We start from the raw sequence: 24,302 nt of genomic DNA, 5'->3' as shown, positions 1-24,302 counted from the left end.
CTTGTCTGAGCCTTCGATGCAAGGTACCAAGTTGTGATTAGTTACTCAATATGTTGCATTTCATTTAAGTCACTAGAGGTTTTCTAGAAAACCCTAATGACCATGGCAACAGCCATTGTATTGTAGCTTGACCGAAACAACTGAGCCATCAAAGTTAAGCCCAAATATGATCAGAAGAAGACAGCATTATGTGGTAAGCGGAAGGAGGAGGAGCGCAGCATTACAAAACAAATTCCGACCTCTTACCAAAAAAACCGTAGGGTAACGTTTCTTACACCTCCTTAAGAGGGACAAGACTAAGTGGGACTATAATCCCATGTTTGGGGTAGTAAAGGATTCAGTTAAATGAGGCTAGCTTGGACTCGCCCGCCTCGCTGTGTCATTATCTAATCCCAGCCGAAAGCTCGGTATTAGCTAGGATTATGTCACCACATCTTGTCTTCCCCAAAACCGTCTCAAGCAGTCCATCTACAGTGACCACAGCCGCACCACGGCCTAAAATCTTAGAATCCGGTTACCACCGAGTACCCCTCCATCCCAATTGCCGCTCCCCTCCCCTTCCCAAACCCCGTTCTGCAGATTGTGTGAGAAGAAATAATGAGTTTTTTTTCCAAATTTCAATTACCAAACAGAGCAAAAATTGAAAAAATCAAAAGAGGAGTAAGGGGTCTGTGTTTGAAAGTAGGAGCACTTTGCGTCTTCTGTTATGGGTTTTTGGTTGAAAGGGTGAGGGTATTGAAGCAGAGCAATTTGTGAGTGCTTATTTTTTGTTTTGTTTTGTGGACGGTAAGAGATAATAAGTGTAGACATCAAAATTTCGGTGAAATAAATGTTGACCAAAAATTAAAATTTCAACGCTCACGTATCACATAAATTTTACATGTAGCGTGTGACTCAACGAAAAATCGAAATAAATTGGAAAAGTCATCAAATAGGACACATGTCAATACCTGGCAGAAATGATTTATTTCATCTGATTATTTAAATCCAAAAATCAAGTTTTGGAATTCTATAAATAGGAGGCCAAGGCATTCATTTTGAGGGAAAGGAAAGAAGAAAGAGGGAAGAAGGAAGAAAGAAGAGGGAGGAAAGAAGAAAGAAGGAGGAAAAGAAGAAGAGAAGGAAGGAAGAAAGAAAGAAGCCTTGAAACTCTAAAGCTCTCAAGCAAATCCCGAAGGATCAAGAAAGCAATCTTCGTTCTTCGTCAAATCCACCTTCAAGATCAAGCCCCGACGGCCCTTGAAGAACTTCCACCAACTCAAGATCAAGCCCTGACGGCCCCTTGAAGAAAGTGTTCATCGTTCATCATCCGTTCATCCATCCTCCTTCAAGATCAAGCCCCAACGGCCCTTGAAGAACTTCCACCAACTCAAGATCAAGCCCCGACGGCCCTTGAAGAACTTCCACCAACTCAAGATCAAGCCCCGACGGCCCTTGAAGAAAGTGTTCATCGTTCATCATCCGTTCATCCTAAGATCAAGCCCCAACGGCCCTTTGGATCAACAACCTCAACAAATCCACACATCCAATCGTTCTTCAAGATCAAGCCCAAAAGCCCTTGAAGATCCGTTCATCCATCCTCCTTCAAGATCAAGCCCCAGCGGCCCTTGAAGAACTTCCACCAACTCAAGATCAAGCCCCGACGGCCCCTTGAGGAAAGTGTTCATCGTTCATCATCCGTTCATCCTAAGATCAAGCCCCAACGGCCCTTTGGATCAACAACCTCAACAAACTCATTCTTCAAGATCAAGCCCAACGCCCCTTGAAGATCCATTCATCAACTGTTCATCCTTAGATCAAGCCCCGACGGCCCTTTGGATCAACAACTCATCCACAAACCCACACCTTACGAAGATAGAATCAGAGGACCAAATTACAAAGAGATTGTAACCCCAAAATCATTAATACAAAATATTATTTTGTACACGTATTCTTGTCGCTTGTTTCAGGAATTATTCGTGTTTACAATAAGTTAGGGTTTAAAAAATTATTTTAGTCTATAGCTTAGTCCGATAGTGCACGGAACACTCCACTATTTTTATTCCAAGATCCCGAATATAAACGAAGGATGAATTGCGTCTGATTTTCATACGATGCTGCCTCCAAATATGCGGTGGTCTCTCACGACTCTCACCCAAATGTATGACCTGGCTACTGTCACAGGTACTTGTTTTTCGAACAATCATCTACACTACAGCTACCGTGGTGGCTTTTGGGAGTCTGGGATGCCTTCATCAAACGTTGCAAAAGAAAAAACAATAGCGTTTGCAGTACAACCATGAATCTGAGAGGTATGTACTTGGATAGACCTGTCCTATTAAGTTAAACGGAGCCATAAATATGTCTATGAATTTCATATCAGTCCAGATACTCTGCTTCTCCAACAGATATCAATTTCATCATCATTGAAGAATAACATAAAAGTTGCTCTATCACTTGATAGATTAAATTAATAACACATATCATTCGTCACTAAGCGATGCATGAATGAATGGGCTACCTGAACTGGACCCAGCAGTGGAACAACTCCCTCCAATGCAGCACTCAAGGGAAGGATGCACGGAAACTTGTCAAAAACTGCAAAAGATGCAAATCAATTTCATCACAATCTTTGTATCAATGCCAACAAAGCGGGTGAATTAACGATCAACTCCGTAGTTGATGCATCTGCAGAAAAACCCCTCTCCACCATTTCTTGAATAAGCCTCAATGCCTTTGATGTCTCGTTGTCGTTGATAAACCCCCGGATAATTGTGTTGTACGTGCAACCATCTGGAGAACAGCCTTTCTCTTCCATTTCTCTAAGCAAGTTTTCTGCTTCACTTGCTAGCCCCCCACTACAAAATCCACTAATCATTGTATTATACGTCGTGGAATTAGGTTGAATTCCCTTTGATGATAAACTAAGAAAGAGATCCCTTACGTATTCAACTTTTTCAGCTCTACACAAACCTGCAATAAGAATATTATAAGTTACAATGTTAAAATTCAACTTCTTTTCCTCCATCTCTTCCAACAATTCAACTGCCTTGGAAAATTGTTGGTTTTTACAGAGGCCATCCAGCAAAATGTTATAAATCTGAACATCTGGAAGTTGGCCCCTAGCTTGCATTTGAGAGAACAAGTTCTGTGCATCTTGTGTTCTCCCCATCTTGCAAAACCCATCCATAAGAGTGCCATAAGTAACTGGATCTTGAACAACTCCCTTATGAGACATTTCCAAGAAAAGCATTCGGGCATCATCTATCCTTTTAAGCTTACAATAGCCGTTTATCAATATGCCATAACTACGAGCATCAACCATGCAGCCTAGGCTAAGCATTAGATCAAAGACTGTTTTCGCCTCGTCCATTTCGCCTCGCAAACAATAACCATCCATAAGCGAGTTGTAAGTAACCATATTAGGTTCAATATCTCTTTGGATCATCATTTCAACCACATTCCTTGCTTCATGGACCATCCCCTCTTTGCAGAATGTATCAACCAAGACACTGAACGTGTGCACATTTGGAAAGATATGTTTCTCCACCATTTCATTCAACAATCTTGTAGCTTCTTTCCAATTTCCTAATTTGCAGACTCCGTGAATCAAAGATGTATAGGTAATGACATTTGGGGTAATACCCTTACTTGTCATTTCTGAGAAGAGGTTCAGTGCATCAACAACTAGAGCATCCTTGCAAAGACTGTCAATGACTGTGCTATAGGCAACTACGTCAGGCTTGCAATCTCCTTCTTCCATCTTCTTAAGCAATTGGATAGCTGCAATGTTGTTACCTTTCAAGCAATGGCCCTTTAGTAGTGTGTTGAAAGTAACCACATTCGGCTTGCAATTACCTCCATCCATCATTTTGTTGAAAAGTGCCGCTGCCTCAGCCTCTCTATCCTCAAGAAGAAAGCCGTTGATTAGAGTGCTGTAGGTAGTGACATCTGGTGCAAAACCCAATTTGAAGAAGTTTCCCAAGACAGATAAACTGAACCCGATTTGGTGTAAATGGCAGAAGCAATTCGTGAGAATGTTTAGAGTATAAACATTAGGACGAATTCCGGACACAACCATCTGGTTATTCAAGGAGATGACTGCCGAATACTGTTTCAACTTGGCAACTTGAGTCAAGATTTGGTTGAGATGGACGACGACAGGCAGAGGACGCCTTTGAAGCATTTTGTCGAACACATTGAGAGCATCCTCGAGATTAGTGATTTTAACAAACCGGTGTTGTTGGGTGTTTCTAGATTCGGTCGATTTAGAAGCTCGAGAGTGAAACAAAGCCAAGTAATCACTGACGAAAACAACAACCGAAGAAGAAGATTGAACAAGACAAGGCAGCATACCTCTAAGTCTGAGTCTGCTGCTGCTGCTGCCACAACCAACCTTCAAAGAAGAGGAAGAAGCAGCTGTTGTTGCCAGCATCATCTTCAGTGAGGTAGCGAGTGCTGAGGATGATTTATGGAGGAATGAATTTGCTTCAACCTGTTAGTAAGATTTTGTTTTTCCTTTTAGTTTGCTTCCTTCAAAAGAATTGTGTGTTGGGTCTTTAAACTCCGACTATTTCTGTTATAAGTTTCATCTATTTTTTGTCATTTTTTTTAACAAACGTTATTATCTACTCTAAGGAGGGGTAAACTTCAAAATGAACTACCAATAATATAGTTCAAATTTATTTTTTATGATAATTGAATCTAACAAGTGAAGAGAAATATCGTTAGACCATTATTTGGTTTTGTCGACATCCTTTTAGTTCCACGATAACAACAATACAGTAAAATGAAACATTGTAAAAATATTTCTAATTACGAGGCCCACTTCAAAATGCCGATGAATTAAAAACAATTACAGTTAAGAGGAGAAAGCCAAATTTAGAGCCATCCAACAAATTGAAGGGAAATATGATTGAGCCCTTCGTTGGTTGCTATATTAGAGTTCATTTAGAATAAAATTTTATTTATAATATTTGACAAAACTCACATATAATTTCAAGAAACTTATTTAGAAGAAAATTTTTCTCATCAAGTCAAATTGTCAAATTCGCACAATAGAGATTATTATGCACTCGTAAGTTTAACTCTTATAAATGGCAAGTTCGATACCAAATTACTGATGACCCATCCATCCCGCAAATATCTTTGCGTCCAAAACCGGAGTTCAAATTAGCTGGACCTTGGGGGCCTAAAAATAATCCCAAGGAGATAAATTAGGCATCAAACCAGCCGTCCAAGTCGTCAAACTTATAATTATTACAGAACAATACTGCTAGACCGAATCGCTTGCGTCCCAAGCTTGAAACCGTTGAATTTCCACCCAATTGTGGGGATATCATAAAGCCTTCGGATTTTTACACAACAAAATGACATCCGATGACATATTGCATAAAGTTGGAATAACCGAACATGAAACTCAATTGCAATCCAAATACAATAAAACATATAAGTTCTTTTGGGTATAATTTCTATGTTGCCTCACCAGAAGTCAGTGTTCTACTATGATCTCAGCAACCATGACTTAAAACGTCGGCCATCGGAGCGACGCACAAGTGCCGATCCCCTGTACTTTAAATGGATCTCTATAAGTTAATACAAATATCATGCCCCGACAGTAAAGGACACACCAATAAAAAGTCAGTAATATCAATTTTCAAAAAATGACTATCTATATAAAAAATCTGAAACTGGAGTCAATATTTACAGGCTATTGCTTCTCACTATAAAACCGAGCCGAGGCAGCTACGTTTTATTTCTTTGACAGGGTTTCCTCCGCCACGTCCCAATTTTTCGGATTCAAATCACAATCTCCTGTACAATAGCAGCATCGGACCTGCAGATTGTTAACGAGAGGAACACGAAGAATCCTGGTGCCATCACAAGTTTTGTAACAATGCAGTCGATTTGGATGCCTTGTATATTTGTATCGCTTTCTTCTACCTCGGATGCCCAGTGCAGCATCTAATGCTTCATCTCGTCAGGAACCAAATGTCTGTCAGCATTCTTCCAATTAAACCCAAAACTAGATTATTCTCTGGCTCAATCATAAGAGATTACTCCAGGATCAGCTTTCAATCCCAGGGAGATAAAACTAAAAATAAAAAAAAATCCAATAACCTTGTTCTCAAAACAAGCTCCAGTTCCTCTATTCAGAGTCCGAGTCAATAGAAAGATATAATCGCGGCCTCACAGAACGTTTTTGGCGAGGAATTGGAAAGGACTATTTGATCTTCGCCTACTTGTCCTGTCAGATCTGCTACCGTCATTCATGCCGAGAAGCAAAGAAGCTGCAAAGGGTACAACAGTGAGCCTATTAATCTTTTTGATTGAACTGCAAAGAATGCCAAATAAGGGCGGGACAATTTCCACACACCTATATTGCTATACCCAGTCTCTTTAATAAGGTTATCGACTTTACAACTCTCTCTGCGGGTTTCCTAAGAGAAAGATAGCAATATTACAAATGAAGACAAAATAAGGTTACCCCTATGATCTCTGATAACCACCAGTTATGGACTCTGAAAATGTTAAACAGAGATGTGCAAAGAAAATTAAATGTGATTAGTCTCTGATGCGATTATATCCCCAGAGTCTCTATCAATTCAACTTGCCTTGGTGAACATTATGAACTTCACGCTTTTCAAAGCTTAAGAGTGAAGGATGCAGACAGAGTAAGCAACAAGCTTGGAAAAGTTAGGTCCTATCTGAATTGCAGATTTTAGTTCCATGGTGTTCGTGAACTTGAACTTGTGATTCCACACATGGTTTAGCTTGAAGAAGCTCAATAGACCAATTTCATTACTCAAACTCGTGCATATATCTTCTGAGATAGCACTCAGCATATATCAGTGAAACTTAAAGACAAAAAAGGAGATTCTTAGAACCTGTTATAGCACGTTATTTATTTAAAACACACAAATGCTCAATGAAACTAGATGTTACTGTATCCCACATACTAAGCATGTTTATAATATGTATATTTAGTTCTTTCTGGTTTTTTACACGGTCGTAAGCAAAACCAAGATCAATTTAAAAGAACCACCAAAATCTAAAGACTTAAGTAGAGACAGAAAATGAACTCTGCACGTGCTTAACGACAAGACTAAGGTGTTTGATACTGTTTCACTGGATTGAGATGAGCTGGTTCACATCAAATTACACGAATGTACTATACAAAGGAAGAAGTCAGTCGAACTTTCAACCACTAAAATAAGGTGAGACCTCTAAGACTCGGATTGACTTAAAACCTTCCAACTATTTGCAACAATTTTAGCGAGGCCACCCAAATCAAAATATATATAACAAATGGCTTGGATAAATTTTCAGGTACTTGTAATCCTATATCATTTGTTTAACAATAAAAATTAGTTTTCTTTGTAATCTAGTTTTCTGCTTCTTAGAGACTCTGAGCATCAATAGTTGCAAAAGAATAAAAAAGTAAGAAACTAACTTTTGCTGATAAAAAGGTATTTGAAAGTTCAATACAAGGCTACGTAATAAAACTATATCTAAAAGAGCATTATTGGTACTAATTAAACAGCCTGAAAGCTTAGCCACGTTGAGGTAAGGAAATGGGTGGAAGCAAATTCCATATGCAGAGTCAAAAGTTTACATTCAACTTTTGCTAAGAGTGGAATTATACTGACTAAATATTTTAGCTTTTCTTTCAAGACTTGAGATATAGTTAAAAGTCAATAACCTCATTCAAGAAGCAATACAAGGATTCAGAAATAGCACCTGCCTGAACTATATATAGTGAATGTGTTGCAACTCTGATGCTAATCATGAACAATCTAAAAGTCATTTGCAACAAATCTATCAAAAGAGAACAAACCTGTGTCAGCCAAGAATCCATGGCACCTTCTCTGGATGGCATTTGCATTCTAGAATTCAAACCGGTTGGAGTTGCAGGCGCCCCATTGATGCCACTGGCGTCACCCCCAAGCCTAAGAGATATCCAATCATCAGTGTGGACACCATTTGACATATCAGCTTGATCTCTCAAATCAGAATGAACTGATGCATCCGATGGTCTTGTGGGAAGAAATATTTGAAGAGAAGGGTCATCACCAGGAAATGCCATTGGATTATCAACTAAGCCACCGTTCATGTCAGCATCTGAATGTGCAACAGAAGAATCAAGTCCTAGTGTAGCAGATCCCATGGTAGTTTCTGGAGCCAAAGTGTATCCATTCATGGATGTGGAACAATTGATGGAACTATGCTGCAGACCAGCTAGGGTATCTGGTACATCTGCCTCAGAAGTAAATAACTGGAACCCGGCACCAGATTGAGTTCCAGGAGCTAATGGTGGCCAGAGCGGAATAAATTCATCATCGTTGCCAAAAAGACCCAAGCATGAGTTTCCACCAGTTCCAAGTGTGTGATCTTCACCATATGAATCAGCAATTCCAGAAGGCGTCACAGGAAAACCAAGCCCAGCAGCATCAGTTCTGTCATTCCTATAGATGGTTCCAGAGGGCATTATATCATCATCAGAATCACTTAGTACAATAACTTCTGCGTCTCCTACTGGTGCAGAAGGATTTTGTCCTGAAAATCCATATGCTGAATCAACATTCAGAGAAAAAGAATCCATCTCAATTCCATTGTTGGTAGAGAAATCAAAGTTTCCACCACCATCCTGATTTACACTGGCATCTTCGCCATCCCTACCACTTCCAGTGGCACTGCTACTCATTGGGATAACTTTTAGCTCATGGTCTGCAAACTGCTCTTGTAATCTATTACCAGAAGAAGTGTTCATATCTTCAGGTTTGCTGACTTCCCAAAAGCCATTGCGATTCTTCCTGATTCCAAGTTTCAATCCAGGATGAGCTTCTGAAACACCTTCCTGTTTGACCTGCTTCAACACTTCCGTTTTTGGGATACTTTCTCCTTCTGTCGGGACACTAAGTGTACCATCAGGAAGGTGCCACTGCCCAAGTTCCCCAAGCTCCCTGCGATCACTTTCACTTTTAGTCTTAACTCGCCAAGACCCATCAGGCTTCACCTCAATCTCTGCTACATCCTCTCCACAATACCTCATCTGTAACAACCCCACGAAACAAAAAGAGAAAACAGAAAAAAAATAAAAATAAAAAGAAAAAAAGGATAAATCAGTTAAGTGATACTTTAGAACCACAGTATTATGTAGTGCATAAAAAGGCATTACCTTTGAAGTGATACGGTTGAAATAAGGGTCAATAATGATATTCTCCAGTGCATAGTTCTTGAGACAAATGGGGCATTGCCACTGCAATCACAAACCAAAGCTTGCTAAACAAACAGAATTAAAAACAAGGACAAACAAACTACGTCTTTCATTTTGCATAGAGGCTTACCTTCCTTGAACGTTGATTCATTTCCACAAAAACGTCAAGATCAAAACAGCCCATGTGAGGGCAGGGCTTGAATCTCCCAGCAACCTTCATTCTTGAACCACTCATCTATAAAATACATGCAGAAAAATACCAATTCAGTTCCAGAAACAACTAGCCGTTAAAAACAAGGCATGAAATATGTTAGTTGACATAAGAAAACTTGTCTCTGGACTATTCATTTCCTGTACAAAAATAATTCATCTCCGGACTATTCATTTCATGTACTACAAAAAAATAATTCAACATGAATTCCTACAATATCAAAGAAATAAAATTGCAACATATAGAAGATATGTGTTTGAGTTAGAACAATTAGTGTCAGCACGTTCCAACAAATAAAAGATCGTCCCGTCACTAGTAGGGGTGCTATTATCTGTTGCACCACATGGGAACTTGGAAAGCACTAACAATTAGCCTAACATGCAACATAAAGATGCACTCCTGATATCGAAATTACAAGAATCTGAAGAAGTTAGCAGTCCCTTGGTTATTCATATGCTTGGAAACTAAGCATTCTTGAAGCCATGAGATATTAATTGCACACAGCATCTTAAGCTCATACACAAAAATTAAAATTCATCGAATTATTCCATAATGCATCAGATAAGTGAGTCATATTTCCCAACTGTACTTCAACTCCTAATATAGAAGTGAGCATTTCATCGCACAAAAGGTAAGTTGGGAAGACAACTTACCGGACAACGTAGATTGACAGTAAAAGAATCTGCAACAACTTCCAAATCACTGTCACTATCATCATTATCCATTGCAGTCCCACCACCAACACAACGACACACACGAGCAAGCGCATCTTCAAAACCCTCACCATCAGACTCCTTGGGAATCAGGTTGAGAATCTAGAAAAAGTAAAATTTAAAAGACCCACTAATATAATAAACGCCATGGAAAACCAATAACAGAAAGCATACGAAAATTATACTTACATATCAACAAGTACTGGAATAATATAAATGATCAACTCTACGACAACAATAATAGTCCAGTAAATTATGAGATTGAGCTCAAAAAGTTAATCATGTACAAATTCCTGTTTCAGGACATTCAATTAAGAAGATATTTGTTGTGTTTTTATATATTGAGAAGATTGTTGGCAATTCGACAACAGCATAATTCGACATTATGGATTTGACTTCTCCCTCACCAACAATCTTCTTCCAGAAGTTTCTTTTTCCGGTTACAAGTTTTACAAGCATATGCTAAGGAAACTACAAGAGCATAATGCAAGCTCAACCACCCAAAGAAACAAAATCAATAGATAAGACATCAGTACTACCTGTTGCACTGTGCGTCTCTTCACAATACGAACCCCTAAGCAGAAAATGCGGGCATCGCATCCTGTTAAGGAAATCTTATTAAATCCGTCTTTCGTATATGGTGTGATCTGACAAAACAACATGAAGTACACTAAGATACTAACACAAACAACTTATTTAAGTGTTTTGAATTACAGAGCAATCAGAAAAGGCCCTGCAGTCAGAAGGCAAGTAATCTCATCTAAAATAGAGAGGGTCCAGCACACAGAACAAAAACTGACAACTAAAAGCTAATAATTGCCTAGGAAAAAACTCACAATGGGACCATCATCACGACCGTTGGCTCCAAGAAGTTGAGAGCCAGGTCTATTGATTGCACGAACAGGCATACCTGCAAATTATACAGAACAATCTCCAATAATACACAGCACATTCAAGTGGATATACACTGAAAAAAACATATTCCAAAGCAGCTTCTTTAAAGACGAGAGTCAAGATTTTAAATTAAGATAAAACTCATCAATCTATGTCAAAATTTGAAAATAACCATACCATTGACCTGCAGATCTGCATATTGCGGCCATTGCATTCTGAATGCTACTTTGTCATTTAAAAGCATACACCAAACCTGCATTATGATGTCAAATGACCAATCAATGATTTAGTACTATATAAAGCCAATGATTCGCCAATCTTCAAACAATACACTAACCAACCTGAACATCATATTCTTGTTTAGACAGCAAGTCCTTGTCTACTCTTGTGAGTTGAAACGTTTTCTCCACACTTTGCACTGGATTCGAACTGGACAATTGGCAAGGGGATGGGGAATAAATATCAGATGCAAAGTAAAGCATCAAAACATGGATAAATGTGCAAATATTATCAAAAGGGGTTTGCTTGTCTATATGTGAGAGTGTACATAGATACTTGACACTCATAAGGTTCATTCTACCTGTTAAAGAAACCTTCGAAGTCTTCATATTAAATCAAAAGAAAACTACTCTCAGGTTACAGGATGTTTACTCTTTTGAATATGCTGATTCATAATGGTATTACGAAATTCGAGTGAAATAACAGTGCACGCACAGTTATGGATCATATTTATGATGGCTAGGTATCATACACAATGCAATGTCATGTTCAGAACGAACTTAATTGTTGCTGGAATTAGAATGTTATTGCTCAGAGCATGGGCGCATAGTACATTCATGAGAAATAACTATAAAAAATTAAACATGGTCCACTCACCCATCAGCTGGACTATTTGTAACATGCAACTTAACAGGCTGTAAAGGATGTTGAATTGTTACCCAAAACCTGAATAAAAATAAAAAACAATTAAGCCAAAAAACAGAAGAAACAAATGTCATAACATAAAAGGGGGCAAAGTATTTGCAATGTTGAAATAAAACATAAGCTAAGTGAGGCAATAGTTATTACATAAAACAAATAAAGCGAAAGAACTCATTCAAACCAAAATACCACAACCTGATATAAGTAGAAATCATCACATAGCCTTAAATCCTAGTCACTGAGTTTGACCCACCATACTGAAGTTACTAGTTAAAATAGGTCCAGTTTCAAAAATGTCAAGATACACCAAATATAAAACACACATTAGCATGCCAAAAGCCATGCCATCACCATAATCATTGTGTTGGGACTTGGGACCAAGATGAATCTCTTTGGCTACTTATCTGGAACTGAAGTCATATCGTCTTTTAAATCATTACCACATAATGATCTTACACCCCCTCAATTCAATTCAATGTACACTTTGCCTTTCAAAACGGCACCTTACCACCAATTAATCATTGTAACTAGTTTATTATTCAAGTGACACTCAAAATTTTATGCAAACAATCATAAAGAAATATGTTATGGACACAAAGTGAGACCTAATTTTTTGTTTGAGCAAAACTTCAGAACCTTTTATAAATATTGAATTTTTCAAATGGTACATAAACTGTGTAGAGCAGGTTATAAAGGTCATAACCCAAAAAAATAAAAATCACTTTCACTATGTTAACATCATCATATTAAGGATATAGCCCAATTTAAAATGGGAAAGAAGTTAGCAAAAAGGATTTGCATGTATAAATTAAACAAATTCCCCAAGGTCCCCAAAAAGCAAAACAATGACGAAGAAAAAGAAGATGGCTTGGCTAATGGTTACATGAATAATTAAAAATAAAACATACGAAAAATAACCAAGCTATAATCACTTTTTTATAACAAGAAAATACTGGTGCTACATACGGATCAGCCCGACTTAGTCGACAGAGTTCACAATAAAATAATTCAGGAACTGGTGGATTGCCTTCCATAGGTTTCTCTGGAACTATAACACAACCCATGTGTTGCCATACTTGGCATCTTGGATCTTCACACTGCCATTAAAGGTGCAGTAAAGTCATTCAAATAAGAAAGAACAAAAACCATAAAAAGGGTGCAGTAAATGTGTTCAAATAAGAAAATGGTTCATGTACACAATTGTAGTCAAATGATAAAAGGATGGGACAAGGAGAAGATTTGTGATTAATCAAACATGCTAGAACCTAAGGGACTTAGGAAGAGAATATGAAAATTTGTAGGATACCTTAATCATTGACTCTGTTTCTAATGAATTCCCACAGAGACAGCGAACCTTGATAGCTGACTGATAGGGATCCTCAATTTCGCCTCTTGTTTTCACATTACTACTATCAGAGATGCATTGTCCCTTTGATGCTAAATCAGGGGCACCAGAAATCTGCATTTTTCTGGAGAAAACAGAAAAAAAAATACTAGTCAGGGGACAAAAGCAAAGTAAAATACATAGTCTGAATAAATAGAGAACTATATATAAAGCACATCTGAGGACTTCAGCTCTACATTCAATATACTAGACAACAAAGGAAAAAAAAAGGCAAAGATAAGTCCATCCCTTCAATAAAATAAATGCAACAAATGTACGGCATATGAGGACAAACCTATAGGTGTGATCTACAAGTTCTGCCACCTGTTCCTTTCCAACTGCATTCTTTTTTGCCCACATTTTAGAGACTGGAGATAAAAGTGAAAGTTTTTAATGATCAAAACAAAGAATTGGAAACATAACCAAAGAATCAAAATAATGCAGACATATCATGGTGTCACAAACTAAAAGTAGTCCCAAAAGAACCAGACCAGAGAAAGATTAAATGAAAACACCATCATTAGAAAATGGTTTGGAGCATAGAAGCTAAAGGCCTGTTTGGCACTGCTTTTGGAATAGCTAAAAACGCTTTTAGCAGAATTTGGCAGAAATAACTAGAAGTACTTATGTGCAATAAAAACATTTTTAGTGCTTTTCCTTTGTGCTTCTTCTTGAGGAAGCATTTCCAAGAAGCACTAGACATTTTAGTAAATATTGGTGTTTCTAACATATGCGCTAAAGAGCAGAGAGCTTCCGACAAGCATTCCCGTACAGGCCTAAAACCAAAAAGGTCGAGAAGTAAATTTCAGTGCACAGGAAAAAGGAAATGATACCTAGGTTCAAAAATATGGATATCAAAAAAACTATCCAGATTTAGAATGACTTGAATCTCTATCAGGAATACGTCTCAAAAATTGAATTATTGGATGACAACCTTTAACCGAAAGCTGATGGTTAAAAAGAACTGTGGATAACATATAACATCATTAGTTTTACAAGATTTATAAATAAAATGTCTTCAATGGTTTTTGAACCAGAAAATGTGCTTTGAGGGAAAAAAGCAGTTGCAGTCCTAACTCTAAGACTCTTAAGAAACAAGATACATGATCCCCGAACGTTTCTAGGTCAGCCAAATAGAAGACAAACTGCAGATGAAAGCCACTTCTAATGCTGCAAAAAGATAGCATTATGAATGCTAAAAAGATGTAGCATGCTCATTAACATAAAATGTCATACGAAGTACATCAATAACTTGTGACCCAATCAATTCTCATCTCCTATGCATTTATTATAGAAGCCAATTAAGAAACAAATACTTCTAATATCTTATCTGGCTGGACAAAGAAAAGGAACTATGCAATATGTACACTAGGTTCCCAACATATAAGCTACATTTATAGCATACAGGACTGTTACTGTAGGCTTGTAGCATTAAATCATCTGAACCAGGAAAAAAAAAACAATTGCTATAGAACCATTTACCTTGTTCATCAGAAAGAATGGCCAATATCCGGTCAACAAGATCCTGCATAATAGATATTCGTAAATCAGACAACGACGGCTTTCTCTTATGCCATTCATCTCAAAATCCTTGTAAAATGCTTTACAAGATACCATCGTAGAAGTTAAGCCAATTGTTATGCAATGAACAGGATCCTATTACACAAAAATTCCAGCCAAAAAGGTATCCAAAATAATTTGACAGATCCATGCAGTCAAATGACAGCACAGAAAGGAATAACAAAAGTACATACAAAATACTCGTAGGTGAAACCATCCATCTTGAAAGTTGCAAATATTTTTATAGAATTGACAGTTACACTCTTAAGTGATCAAATAATGGGGAAAATAAGAGAGGGGAAAATAACTAAGCAACTTTTGGTAGTCATTGAGACTATCATGCATCCCAGTATACAATGATAACTCTCCATAACATATCAATACTGCACAATACATACCAAGGAAGATTCAATCCAACCTTGATAAATACACCTAAATTAGTATGTAGAATATAACAGGACCTCTTTTCCTTTATAGGAGTATTGACAAGAACAATGGAACCCTACATCAACATAAACCCCTGTGAACTCAGAAATTATGCCACAGAGCACAAAATGCAGTGCAAAGTTGAGTACATAAGTAATATCCCTTATATAAAGGAATGAAGAGGTGAGCATGTAGATGATATCCACAACTTACAGGAACCCGACATCACATCACAGGGCGGTAATTCTAGCATCTTACCTGCTTCTTCCCCTGCTTTGAAAGACCTAATTCAGTGAGAACATCTTTGAGCTCTTTTATTCGAAAATATGCCAATTTTTCCTGCAATGATAAACAAAAATTCTAAGTTGAAAATGATATGAATTTCACAAGTTGAATATATGAAAGTCTCAATGTATCCAGCACAAGCAAAATTGTGCCTGCAACATGCATTTCAAACAGTCTCAATGAATTAAAAGCTGTGAAGGATATTTTAACCTCAAGAGGAAAGAAATGGGACATGAAAAAAGAAAGTAAAACTTATAACCGAATATGTAACTAGATTTGCTACTCTTTCTTAGAAGGTAAATCTCCACCATCCAACAATTACTTGCTAACTTTTCGTGATCAACTGTATTCAAATGTCTTTGCTTCTTCGCATTCTCTGCTTCAAACTACCCAAACTCATTCTTCTTATCTCATCCATTAATACCTTATGCAAGTCACACGAACAACACTAACGATAAAATTAACCAAAAAAAAAAAAGTTGTCATTTGAGACATACCCGACTACATTATATCATCTACTAATTGAATGACAGAAAATCTAAGTGACAAACACCTCAAGCTACTTATATGAGCTTATTTCCACTGATGCATTCAATAACACCGCTTGCGTACTAGTGACTGCATTCACCAAGGTAAATTCGCAGGTAAAGCAAACATTCTGAGGCTAATGTTCTACCACATGCCAAAACTCCACCCATTACAAAATTGCATCATCCATCAAATTACATAAATAATCGCCGCAAACTCGACTTTTTCCAGCAAATTCAGCAACTAATGCACCAAGCATAAAAAAAAAACGTAATCAAATCGAAAAGAAACAACTAAAATACCTTGCAACTAGCTACCAAATCCATTTTCTCCGCCAAAAATGAAGGCCCAGAAAGTACAGAATCACCTCCGGACCAATAATTTAATCAACCACCAAACCAGAAAAACGAGCACATAGCCTCCACAGGGACCGATCTAACCACCTAAAAAACCCCAAAATAATTAAAAATTAAACCATCTCAAGTTCTCAACTGATAGTCCTGAATTGAACAATCGCAGGAAAAAAACAAAAAAAAAAAACCCTAAAAATTGAAATATTACTTTCTTGATCGAATTGGGGGAGGGAGTCTAGGGTTTTTCCCAAACGCCGACTTTGCGATGCTGCTACTTGTTCTTCGTCCCTGTAATCGTTTTTGCGTTTTTTTTTCTTTTTTGACCGAAGACCCCCAACCAGAACCAATCCCCACAATTACAATGTTCGGATCTATCGCCGATTATCCAATCCGGTTTTTTTACGGGGACGCGTCCGGGTTCGGTTCCGGTGCGCTCACGTGTACGTTGTGTACCGCGCCCGCATTTTAGCCTCGGGCAAATTCGTACGGTGTGGACTTATCGGTCTGGTCCAAGGGGGGCCCAGCCCGCTCTGATCTTGCCACGTCATCGTTCAAAATTGAAATAATTAATCCTGTGTTTTTTAAGTAATTTGATTTTAAAATTAGTAAACCGTACGATTAGGTGTCCATCAAAGTGGACCGGGAAAAAGCATGCACGAGAGAATCAGGAAAGAAGGAGGAAGGAGCACGAAACCATCGCCTGTGGGTCCCGCAGAGTACCAATTTTTCTTCTGCAAGCACATGTATGAATTCTTTTATTTTTTTTTTTTGGATAACTTTGTTTATTTTAATCAAAGAGTTAAAAAGAGTACTGAAAATTTGAAAGGCAGATGGGAAACTCCGAGAGGCGAGCTGGGGCCCGCACCATGGAATGGGAAAATCCGTCGTGTGGGGAAGAGATCGACTTTATCGTGGCTCAATCAAAGGTGAGATTTTCGTGTTTTCAGACTTAATGTGTAACATTATATATCATTATATAATTAGAATGATATTTCAAAAAATCATTTTTTTCTGTTGTACGATGATAAATAGTGTTTCACCTTGTGGTTAGAGCACAATGAAAATTTCTTCATTCAAAGAAGTTTCTATTTTACAAGCAAAATTTTTCATTCACATAACTTTGTGTTCATGAGCAAAATAATGAGTTGATCAACTGATTAATATTATAAATTATTTTGCATATATCATTTCAAAAAAATTAAGGTCGTTTTGTCAAATTCTTTTATCAAATTCCTTCATCTGCTTTTGTACAATTTGATAAGCTTGAAACAAATTTTACAGAGTAATTTATTATTTCGTGTATGGACAATTTTCAGAAAAATATGTTGTAATATTAACAATTCGAACCATAAGTATGACGTTTCAATAACCAAGCACGAAGTATTTTGATAATGAAGTACTCTTCATCATTTGAGGAGTGAGTTCCCTTTTCTAAAGCAACGAACTTAGAAAATGTTTCCAAAATCAAAAAGAAAATACATCCGTCCAAAATGTAAAAGCAGCCCCACAATTTGTTTTGGTAAAGCAACAACTTGGAGGGCTAATGAATTTGAGATTCTGTACAAAATTGTTTTGTTAAATATCTAACTTCTTTGACTTTTGACTAGATAACTTCGATATGATTGTACTGTTTTCGATGAGATTACTGTGTAGTGAAAAGTAAGAAGGAAAACGTTTACAAAAACGCTATGTTTGGTACGCAAAAAGGAATTCAACAAATAAAAAGTTTCTCATGTTTGGCAACAATGGAAAAGGTGGTAAGAAATATCATTTTTTATATATATAATGGCATATTTAGTCCTTGATGAGGACAAATTTATTATAAAAATATATAGCAATCAATGCTTTTCATGTTTGGTGAAGATATCCACTTTCCTGCCGCTATGTACCCGTGACCTAGTAAATCGTTTCTCAAAGTATGGACTTACTTGGTGTGAAAGCCAGACTTATAGTCAAAGAAGGCTAAAATGTCTCTATGAATCTTCCCAACCTTCGAAAATAATGAATAATCGTGACTTGTCACCAGTTGTCCCTTTTTTAAAAAAAATAAAAAACATGAACTTACCAACCATGAAAAAAACAGCATTTTCCCATTCCAAAACTCTCTTTCTCACATACCAAGCGTAGTCAAAACGCTTATGTCTCACTTATGTATACATTTATCACATCAAGGTACCAGAGAGAACTAATTTGCAATTAGAAGCCCTTGTTTATATATAGTGGTGGCCACCACTATAGAAGAAGAGTACAATGGTCGGGACAAAGGATCGCGATCCCAGGAGGGTGAGCTAACTCAAAAAACTCGTTCTCAGTTTGAATTGTAAGTTGCATCTTGCCCACATGAAACCGAAATCGCTAATGTAGGTTTCATTTGATGTAAAGGATTAGTTGGAATACAAAACATTACTTTTCAAGGTGTTGAAAGATGAAATATAAAGAAGAAATCTTATTATTCCAAGAAGAGGATGAGAAGGTTAGCAACGCGAGGGTGGAGGAGCCCTGGGCTGTCAGTACAACTTCACCATTTACAATTTGCATGACAATTACTAATCGCTTTTTTTTTTTTTTTTTCAAAATGATTAAATTGAGTAACAATATTTAGTCTTAGTAAACACTATTCACATGAAAGTAAAATAAAAAGCAGTACTACGAAGGTTCAAAAAGATATGAGAAAGTGAGAAGATTGTACTGTGTTTCGGTGCAAGAAATGAAGAAGATGGTTGAGAATTTATAGGCAAAATTTTTTTTTCCATTTTGTATTTTTAATTTTATGTTCCTATGTTTAAAACTTTTTTTTCCAAGTTTTTTTTATTTTAAATTTGTTAAACTTGTTCGTTGGACTTGTTCGTTGGATCCTATGATCAATGGAAATTAACACAACTCAGTGATCCACTTGTACTAATCATTGGAGGTGCCCTATTTTATAGAGTATTGATTCTCTACCTTATAAATTCATCTTCCTTTTTTTTTTTTTATTATTATTATTTTTTTATATATATACAAACGATATTATCCTTACTAAAGGAGAGTAGACTAAGCCTCATAATTGGCTAGCCATAATAATGTGGCTCAAATTCGTCTTTTGACGAGAATTGAGCGTAAAACCTTTTACTTACAAATGAACGGTTACTATTGAGCCAGTACAACTTTTTGTGTTCATTTTTTTATAGAGAGAAAGATAAAGAAGAAAGTGAGAGAAGAGGAGGAAACAAAAGGGGACGAGATTTCGAAGGAAGAGAATCATGCTCTCTAATTTTTTAACAGATGTAAGCCCCCAACAACAAAAATTGGCGTCTCACCTCCTCTCACTGCGTGACTAACGTCAGCTTGACGTCACCTCCCCTAGGTAAAGGCCTAGGCAATATCTACATGGGCTGTTAGTCCAGCTGAAGTTGACCCACCAGTTACCTAGCAGCTCATGGAAGGATGGAACTACTACAAACGACTCAAATTTTCCAACATTGTCGTTAAAACTCACAATTTCTTTTAACGTCGAAGACAAGTTAATTTAACAAAAACGCCCAAATTATTTGAATTGGGCCGGGCCATATCTTATAGTTGGGCTTAGAATTGTAGTCCAATTCCACCAACTGTTCCTTAATTCAATCCGAGTAATGTTTCGGGTCGCGATTTCTTGAGCAGAAGGAAAAGGGAAAAAAAGTCTTTATGTACCTCACTGAGCTTCAGAACGTCTAACGCTTTCTTCTCTCTGCGATCTCACAAAAAAAGCTTCGGAAAGCAAAGAACGAGTGTAAGTTTCAAGTGCCCATTTGATTTCACCACCCAGATTGTCGTTTAATTGCTTGGATTTAACATTTGAAGGGTTTTTTTCGAGCAGTTAATGGAGTCGAATCAATCCAAACCCGGCCTGCTGTGCAATCCTGAAGGCTCTCAGAGAACCCTGTATGTGTTCTAATCTCTCTCTCTCTCTCTCTCTCTCTCTCTCTTCGTTTTCTCTATGTTTAATTTCAACAAATTCTCTGTATTTTTTTTTTAATGTAACAGAGATTAGGGTATTTTGGGTGGTGGGGATTTAGCTTTCTGTATGATGTTGTTTCAATTATTTACTTTTAATTTTTGTGTGTTTTTAATTTTTAATTTTTTTTAATTTTTGAACTTCTTGAAGGTACCCATATGTGACTGGTACATCTGTTGTGGCTCTGAAGTACAAAGATGGAATCTTGATGGCTGCTGATATGGGAGGTTAGCTTCTAATTCCTTCACATTGCATCACAAAATAAAGCTTTAATTTTTTATTTGATTGAACTTGTTGGTCAGTTTCTAGATTGAAAATTGATGATGTTAGTGCTGTGTATAACTTTTTTCTGGTGTTTGTTGGAAGGCGGGACTCTTTCCCCCTTTCTCTTAGCTTCTTATCAAGTTTGTTATGGAATTTTCGTAGTTGTTCTTGTACGCTTATTCTCTTTGTGCCAATTTATCTTGAGCAGAAATAGTTCAAGTTAGAGTCTTTTCAAAGTACGGTATATTAGTTTCTGTGTTATTATACATAATGCCCATTGTTAGCAGTTAGATCCCTACAATGCTGCAAGTATCGGGGAGAATTAAAACAAGCACAGAGTATGTGCAGGACAATGGGATATCTTCAATTTCCTCCGCATGTTTCAGGAAGCAAAGTTAGGCAACTTAGGTCCTAACAAGCTATTTATTTATTAAATCAAAGGATAAATGGTTGTTTGTAGTTTGCATCAATACTGTTTAAAGTTATCAAGAATGTTGCAGACTGTAAAATTCCTTTTTGGGGGGTACATAAACAAAAGGGTATTCTTTATTTTGTTTTTGTTTTCTTCTTCCTCTCTTCTTGCTGACTGCCAGTTTTTTGCACTTATTGTAACTGTTAACAGTCTTTGTACCATGTCATGTATTCTCTATCTCATTGTTTTTATGTTATGGCCCATCTTTTTATCATTAATATTCATCATCTCTTTCTTCTTCTTTTTTATGGTTGGAGGTCTAGTACTTCATGATGCAAAATTTAGACACCCATGCATGCTCCTTTTGTGTCTGTTCATCTTTCTTAACAGTATCAAAATGATGGATTTGTTGATAGGTTCTTATGGGTCTACCCTGCGATATAAGAGTGTGGAGCGAATGAAGCCCGTTGGAAAGCATTCTCTTCTTGGTGCAAGTGGAGAAATAAGTGACTTTCAGGAGCTATTACGTTATCTTGATGAACTCATGTAAGCATTCCTGATTAAGGAAAATTATGAAGATGACCATTTAGCTACCTTTCTTAATGTTTTCATTGCGTTTTTTTTTTTTTTTTTTTTTTTTTTGCTGTTTCTTTGTATCATTTGCAACAGTTGGTTAAAGGATTATTCATTTTGAGTTTTCTGGTTGTAGCCTATACGACAACATGTGGGATGATGGGAACTCTTTGGGACCGAAAGAGGTACACAACTATCTGACTCGTGTGATGTACAATAGGCGTAACAAGTTCAATCCACTGTGGAACTCTCTTGTCCTTGGTGGAGTAAAAAAGGGACAGAAGTATCTTGGCATGGTAGGGCTCTTTGTTTCCTTCCCTTAACACTCTGTAGCATGTTGTATGGTTTTAGAACATATGTTTTTTTTTTTTTTTTTTTTAACTGAATGAGTTGACTTAGTTACTTGTTATATTTTTATTCTTATCCAGGTTAGCATGATAGGCGTGAATTTCGAGGACAATCATGTAGCAACTGGGTTTGGAAATCACCTTGCACGGCCTATTCTTCGTGATGAGTGGCATGAGAACTTGACTTTCGAAGAAGGTGTAAAGCTGCTGGAGAAATGCATGCGTGTCCTTCTCTATCGTGATCGGTCTGCTGTGAACAAGCTTCAGGTAGAGTAATTAATTATTGTTATTTGCTCTTATCATTTAGTATCCTTTGATACTAACAATTTTAAAGTTATATATTCCGTAATTTTGGCTAACGATTCCTGAGAGCTTTCTTATGCATCTATCTGTTTATTTTCTTTAACTGGCATATAAGCCGCCTGTGTGTCATCTTTTATATTCAACACTTATGAAACCTGATAAGCCATTTTCAATAGATTGTTCTTTTTGTTGCTATTGTCATCCGTGTAAGTACTAGTTATTTTACTGATAATAGATTGGGCTTTAGCCCTGGAAATTGTTTAAAGTGGGCAAAGAGGGAACTATTACTTGTTATTCTGATGAACAGGACTGCATGGTTTTGATTTCAATTTTGGTTTGATTTCGTTTTCCTATTTCTACCCAACAAGTTTTCTAATATATGTACTTTCTGTAAAATACATTGTAGAATGAGGTTCTTGGTAAAATTTAATCATAGTTACTATATACATATTGAAGAAAGTATTTAGGTGATGGTGGTCCTTTTTAGAGGAAAATATTCTTCTTGAAAACCCCATTTGTCAGATGTGTGCAATATGCTTATGAACATCACATTATTTTCATTGTCACCTTCATCTCCGAAGAGGCGTTGAAGGTTGGTGGCATATGTTTGTGGATTTAGTTAGATGCCAGACAATAGTACTACCAACTTCCTATGGATTCCTTTTTCAATTTTTGAGTCCTGGATGCTAGCTACCTTGTATGTCCTAACTCTTCACCAAGTGTAGGAAGTGTTCTATTTAAGGTTGACAAAATATGTAATAGCTTTATTTCTGCATGTCTATGTTTCCTTACTCTTTCAAGTTGATTTTATTTGTAGAGGCCTAGTGGAAAATTATTTGCCTTCGGAACTCAGGTGTCATTAATAAATCAAAGATTTCCTCCAAATTTCACTTTTATGTTAGTTGAGTTTGCATATATTCTCTTACATTAGTTGGCGTAAAGAATTCAGTTTTTAAAATTAGTCATACTCTTATGAGCTGAACCATTGGAAAGCAACAGTTCAACCTTTTTAAGACTTCCTTACTGAGTGGGGGAAGTTGTTAGCGCAGAAAACTTTGATCTTTATATAGGTCTGTGAATAAAGTGATGATTGCACACATTGGATAACTGTGTGAACTAATAGTTTGAAATTAACACAGTAGTTGCAAAGCCAAAAAAGAAATGCAGCAATTTGTCTCTGGACGGTTCTTGATAAATATTGTCCGCTGTAAGGGTGGAGTTTATTGTCTTCCTTGTAAGATGACACTTCTTAAAATTTGAAATTGCAGATATCTAAGATCACTGAAGAAGGCGTGACTATCTCGCAGCCCTACTCTTTGAAGACTTTCTGGGGTTTCTCCGCTTTCGAAAATCCAACACTGGGAGCTGAAGGATCATGGTAGCTGGATAGCTACATATCTTCGGAACTTGAAACAACCAGCATGGAGCCAAGTTGAAATTTGTTGTGTTTCTACGGTTGGAACTGTGAACTTGTAACATTGTTGACACCCGGGAATGTATTTCTTGGTGGCTGGTTGGTGTTGAGAAACATGTTAGCGATAATACATCGTTGGGTTTTCTTTATGTTGGTGTTGCAGCATCCAACAAGCATGAACGTATTGTAGTGATATTTAAAGCATTGTGTGCTTATTTTGAATTATTTGGGAAAAATGTGGTTTGAAATTCATATATTTTGTTAATTGTGAATCTGAAGCGCTGATCAAGTTTATTCGTAAATAATGCATGGTCCAAAAGCCCCGACAATACATGTAAATAAGTAGAGATTATCGTAAACCCGTGATAATTGAGAGATTGCAGATCGTAGTTGGATATTGTGTAGAGAAGTGATTTTCGCACACATTCCAGATTATCGTTGCAATGGATTTACAAAGCAGATCAGTAAAATAGATGCTTGCTTCCAAATCTTGTGGATAACACGGGTAATATAATAAAGGTAAAACAGAGTACAAATCAACC

The 24,302-nt window shown here is 37.0% G+C and overlaps 3 protein-coding genes across 8 annotated transcripts; 1 reads left to right on the top strand and 2 right to left on the bottom strand.

Annotated features, from left to right (window-relative positions):
- Positions 1-2,329: 2,329 nt before the first annotated feature.
- Positions 2,330-4,855, bottom strand: LOC125479493 (putative pentatricopeptide repeat-containing protein At1g12700, mitochondrial). Its single transcript, XM_048588869.1, has one exon. The coding sequence runs from the start codon at positions 4,415-4,417 to the stop codon at positions 2,603-2,605; it is 1,815 nt and encodes a 604-aa protein (XP_048444826.1). The 5' UTR covers positions 4,418-4,855; the 3' UTR covers positions 2,330-2,602.
- A 527-nt stretch (positions 4,856-5,382) lies between these two features.
- On the bottom strand, positions 5,383-16,842 carry LOC103934318 (E3 SUMO-protein ligase SIZ1). Of its 6 annotated transcripts, none has more exons than XM_048588864.1 (19): positions 16,680-16,842; positions 16,421-16,561; positions 15,564-15,644; positions 14,802-14,844; positions 13,615-13,687; positions 13,242-13,404; positions 12,902-13,032; positions 11,891-11,959; positions 11,356-11,443; positions 11,192-11,267; positions 10,957-11,030; positions 10,660-10,767; positions 10,061-10,222; positions 9,327-9,431; positions 9,158-9,238; positions 7,817-9,031; positions 6,356-6,419; positions 6,100-6,269; positions 5,383-6,016 (listed from the first exon to the last, which is right to left on the bottom strand). In XM_048588864.1, the coding sequence occupies exons 2-18, from the start codon at positions 16,442-16,444 to the stop codon at positions 6,169-6,171; spliced, it is 2,658 nt and encodes an 885-aa protein (XP_048444821.1). In that variant the 5' UTR covers positions 16,445-16,561; positions 16,680-16,842; the 3' UTR covers positions 5,383-6,016; positions 6,100-6,168. The 6 variants fall into 6 exon arrangements, with proteins under 6 accessions (XP_048444821.1, XP_048444820.1, XP_048444822.1 ...); XM_048588863.1 differs by having other exon boundaries at positions 5,383-5,985; XM_048588865.1 differs by having other exon boundaries at positions 5,383-5,974.
- A 3,244-nt stretch (positions 16,843-20,086) lies between these two features.
- On the top strand, positions 20,087-24,012 carry LOC103934315 (proteasome subunit beta type-4). Its single transcript, XM_009344071.3, has 7 exons — positions 20,087-20,222; positions 20,310-20,374; positions 20,598-20,674; positions 21,540-21,669; positions 21,833-21,992; positions 22,125-22,310; positions 23,615-24,012. The coding sequence occupies exons 2-7, from the start codon at positions 20,313-20,315 to the stop codon at positions 23,726-23,728; spliced, it is 729 nt and encodes a 242-aa protein (XP_009342346.1). The 5' UTR covers positions 20,087-20,222; positions 20,310-20,312; the 3' UTR covers positions 23,729-24,012.
- Positions 24,013-24,302: the final 290 nt, after the last annotated feature.

This window comes from the organism of the source record quoted next, unplaced genomic scaffold, assembly GCF_019419815.1.
Source record: "Pyrus x bretschneideri cultivar Hongxiangsu unplaced genomic scaffold, Pyrus_bretschneideri_v1 Contig29, whole genome shotgun sequence".
Taxonomy (NCBI): domain Eukaryota; kingdom Viridiplantae; phylum Streptophyta; class Magnoliopsida; order Rosales; family Rosaceae; genus Pyrus; species Pyrus x bretschneideri.
The sequence above is the reverse complement of the archived record's forward strand: the minus strand, read 5'-3'. Positions and strand labels throughout refer to the sequence as shown.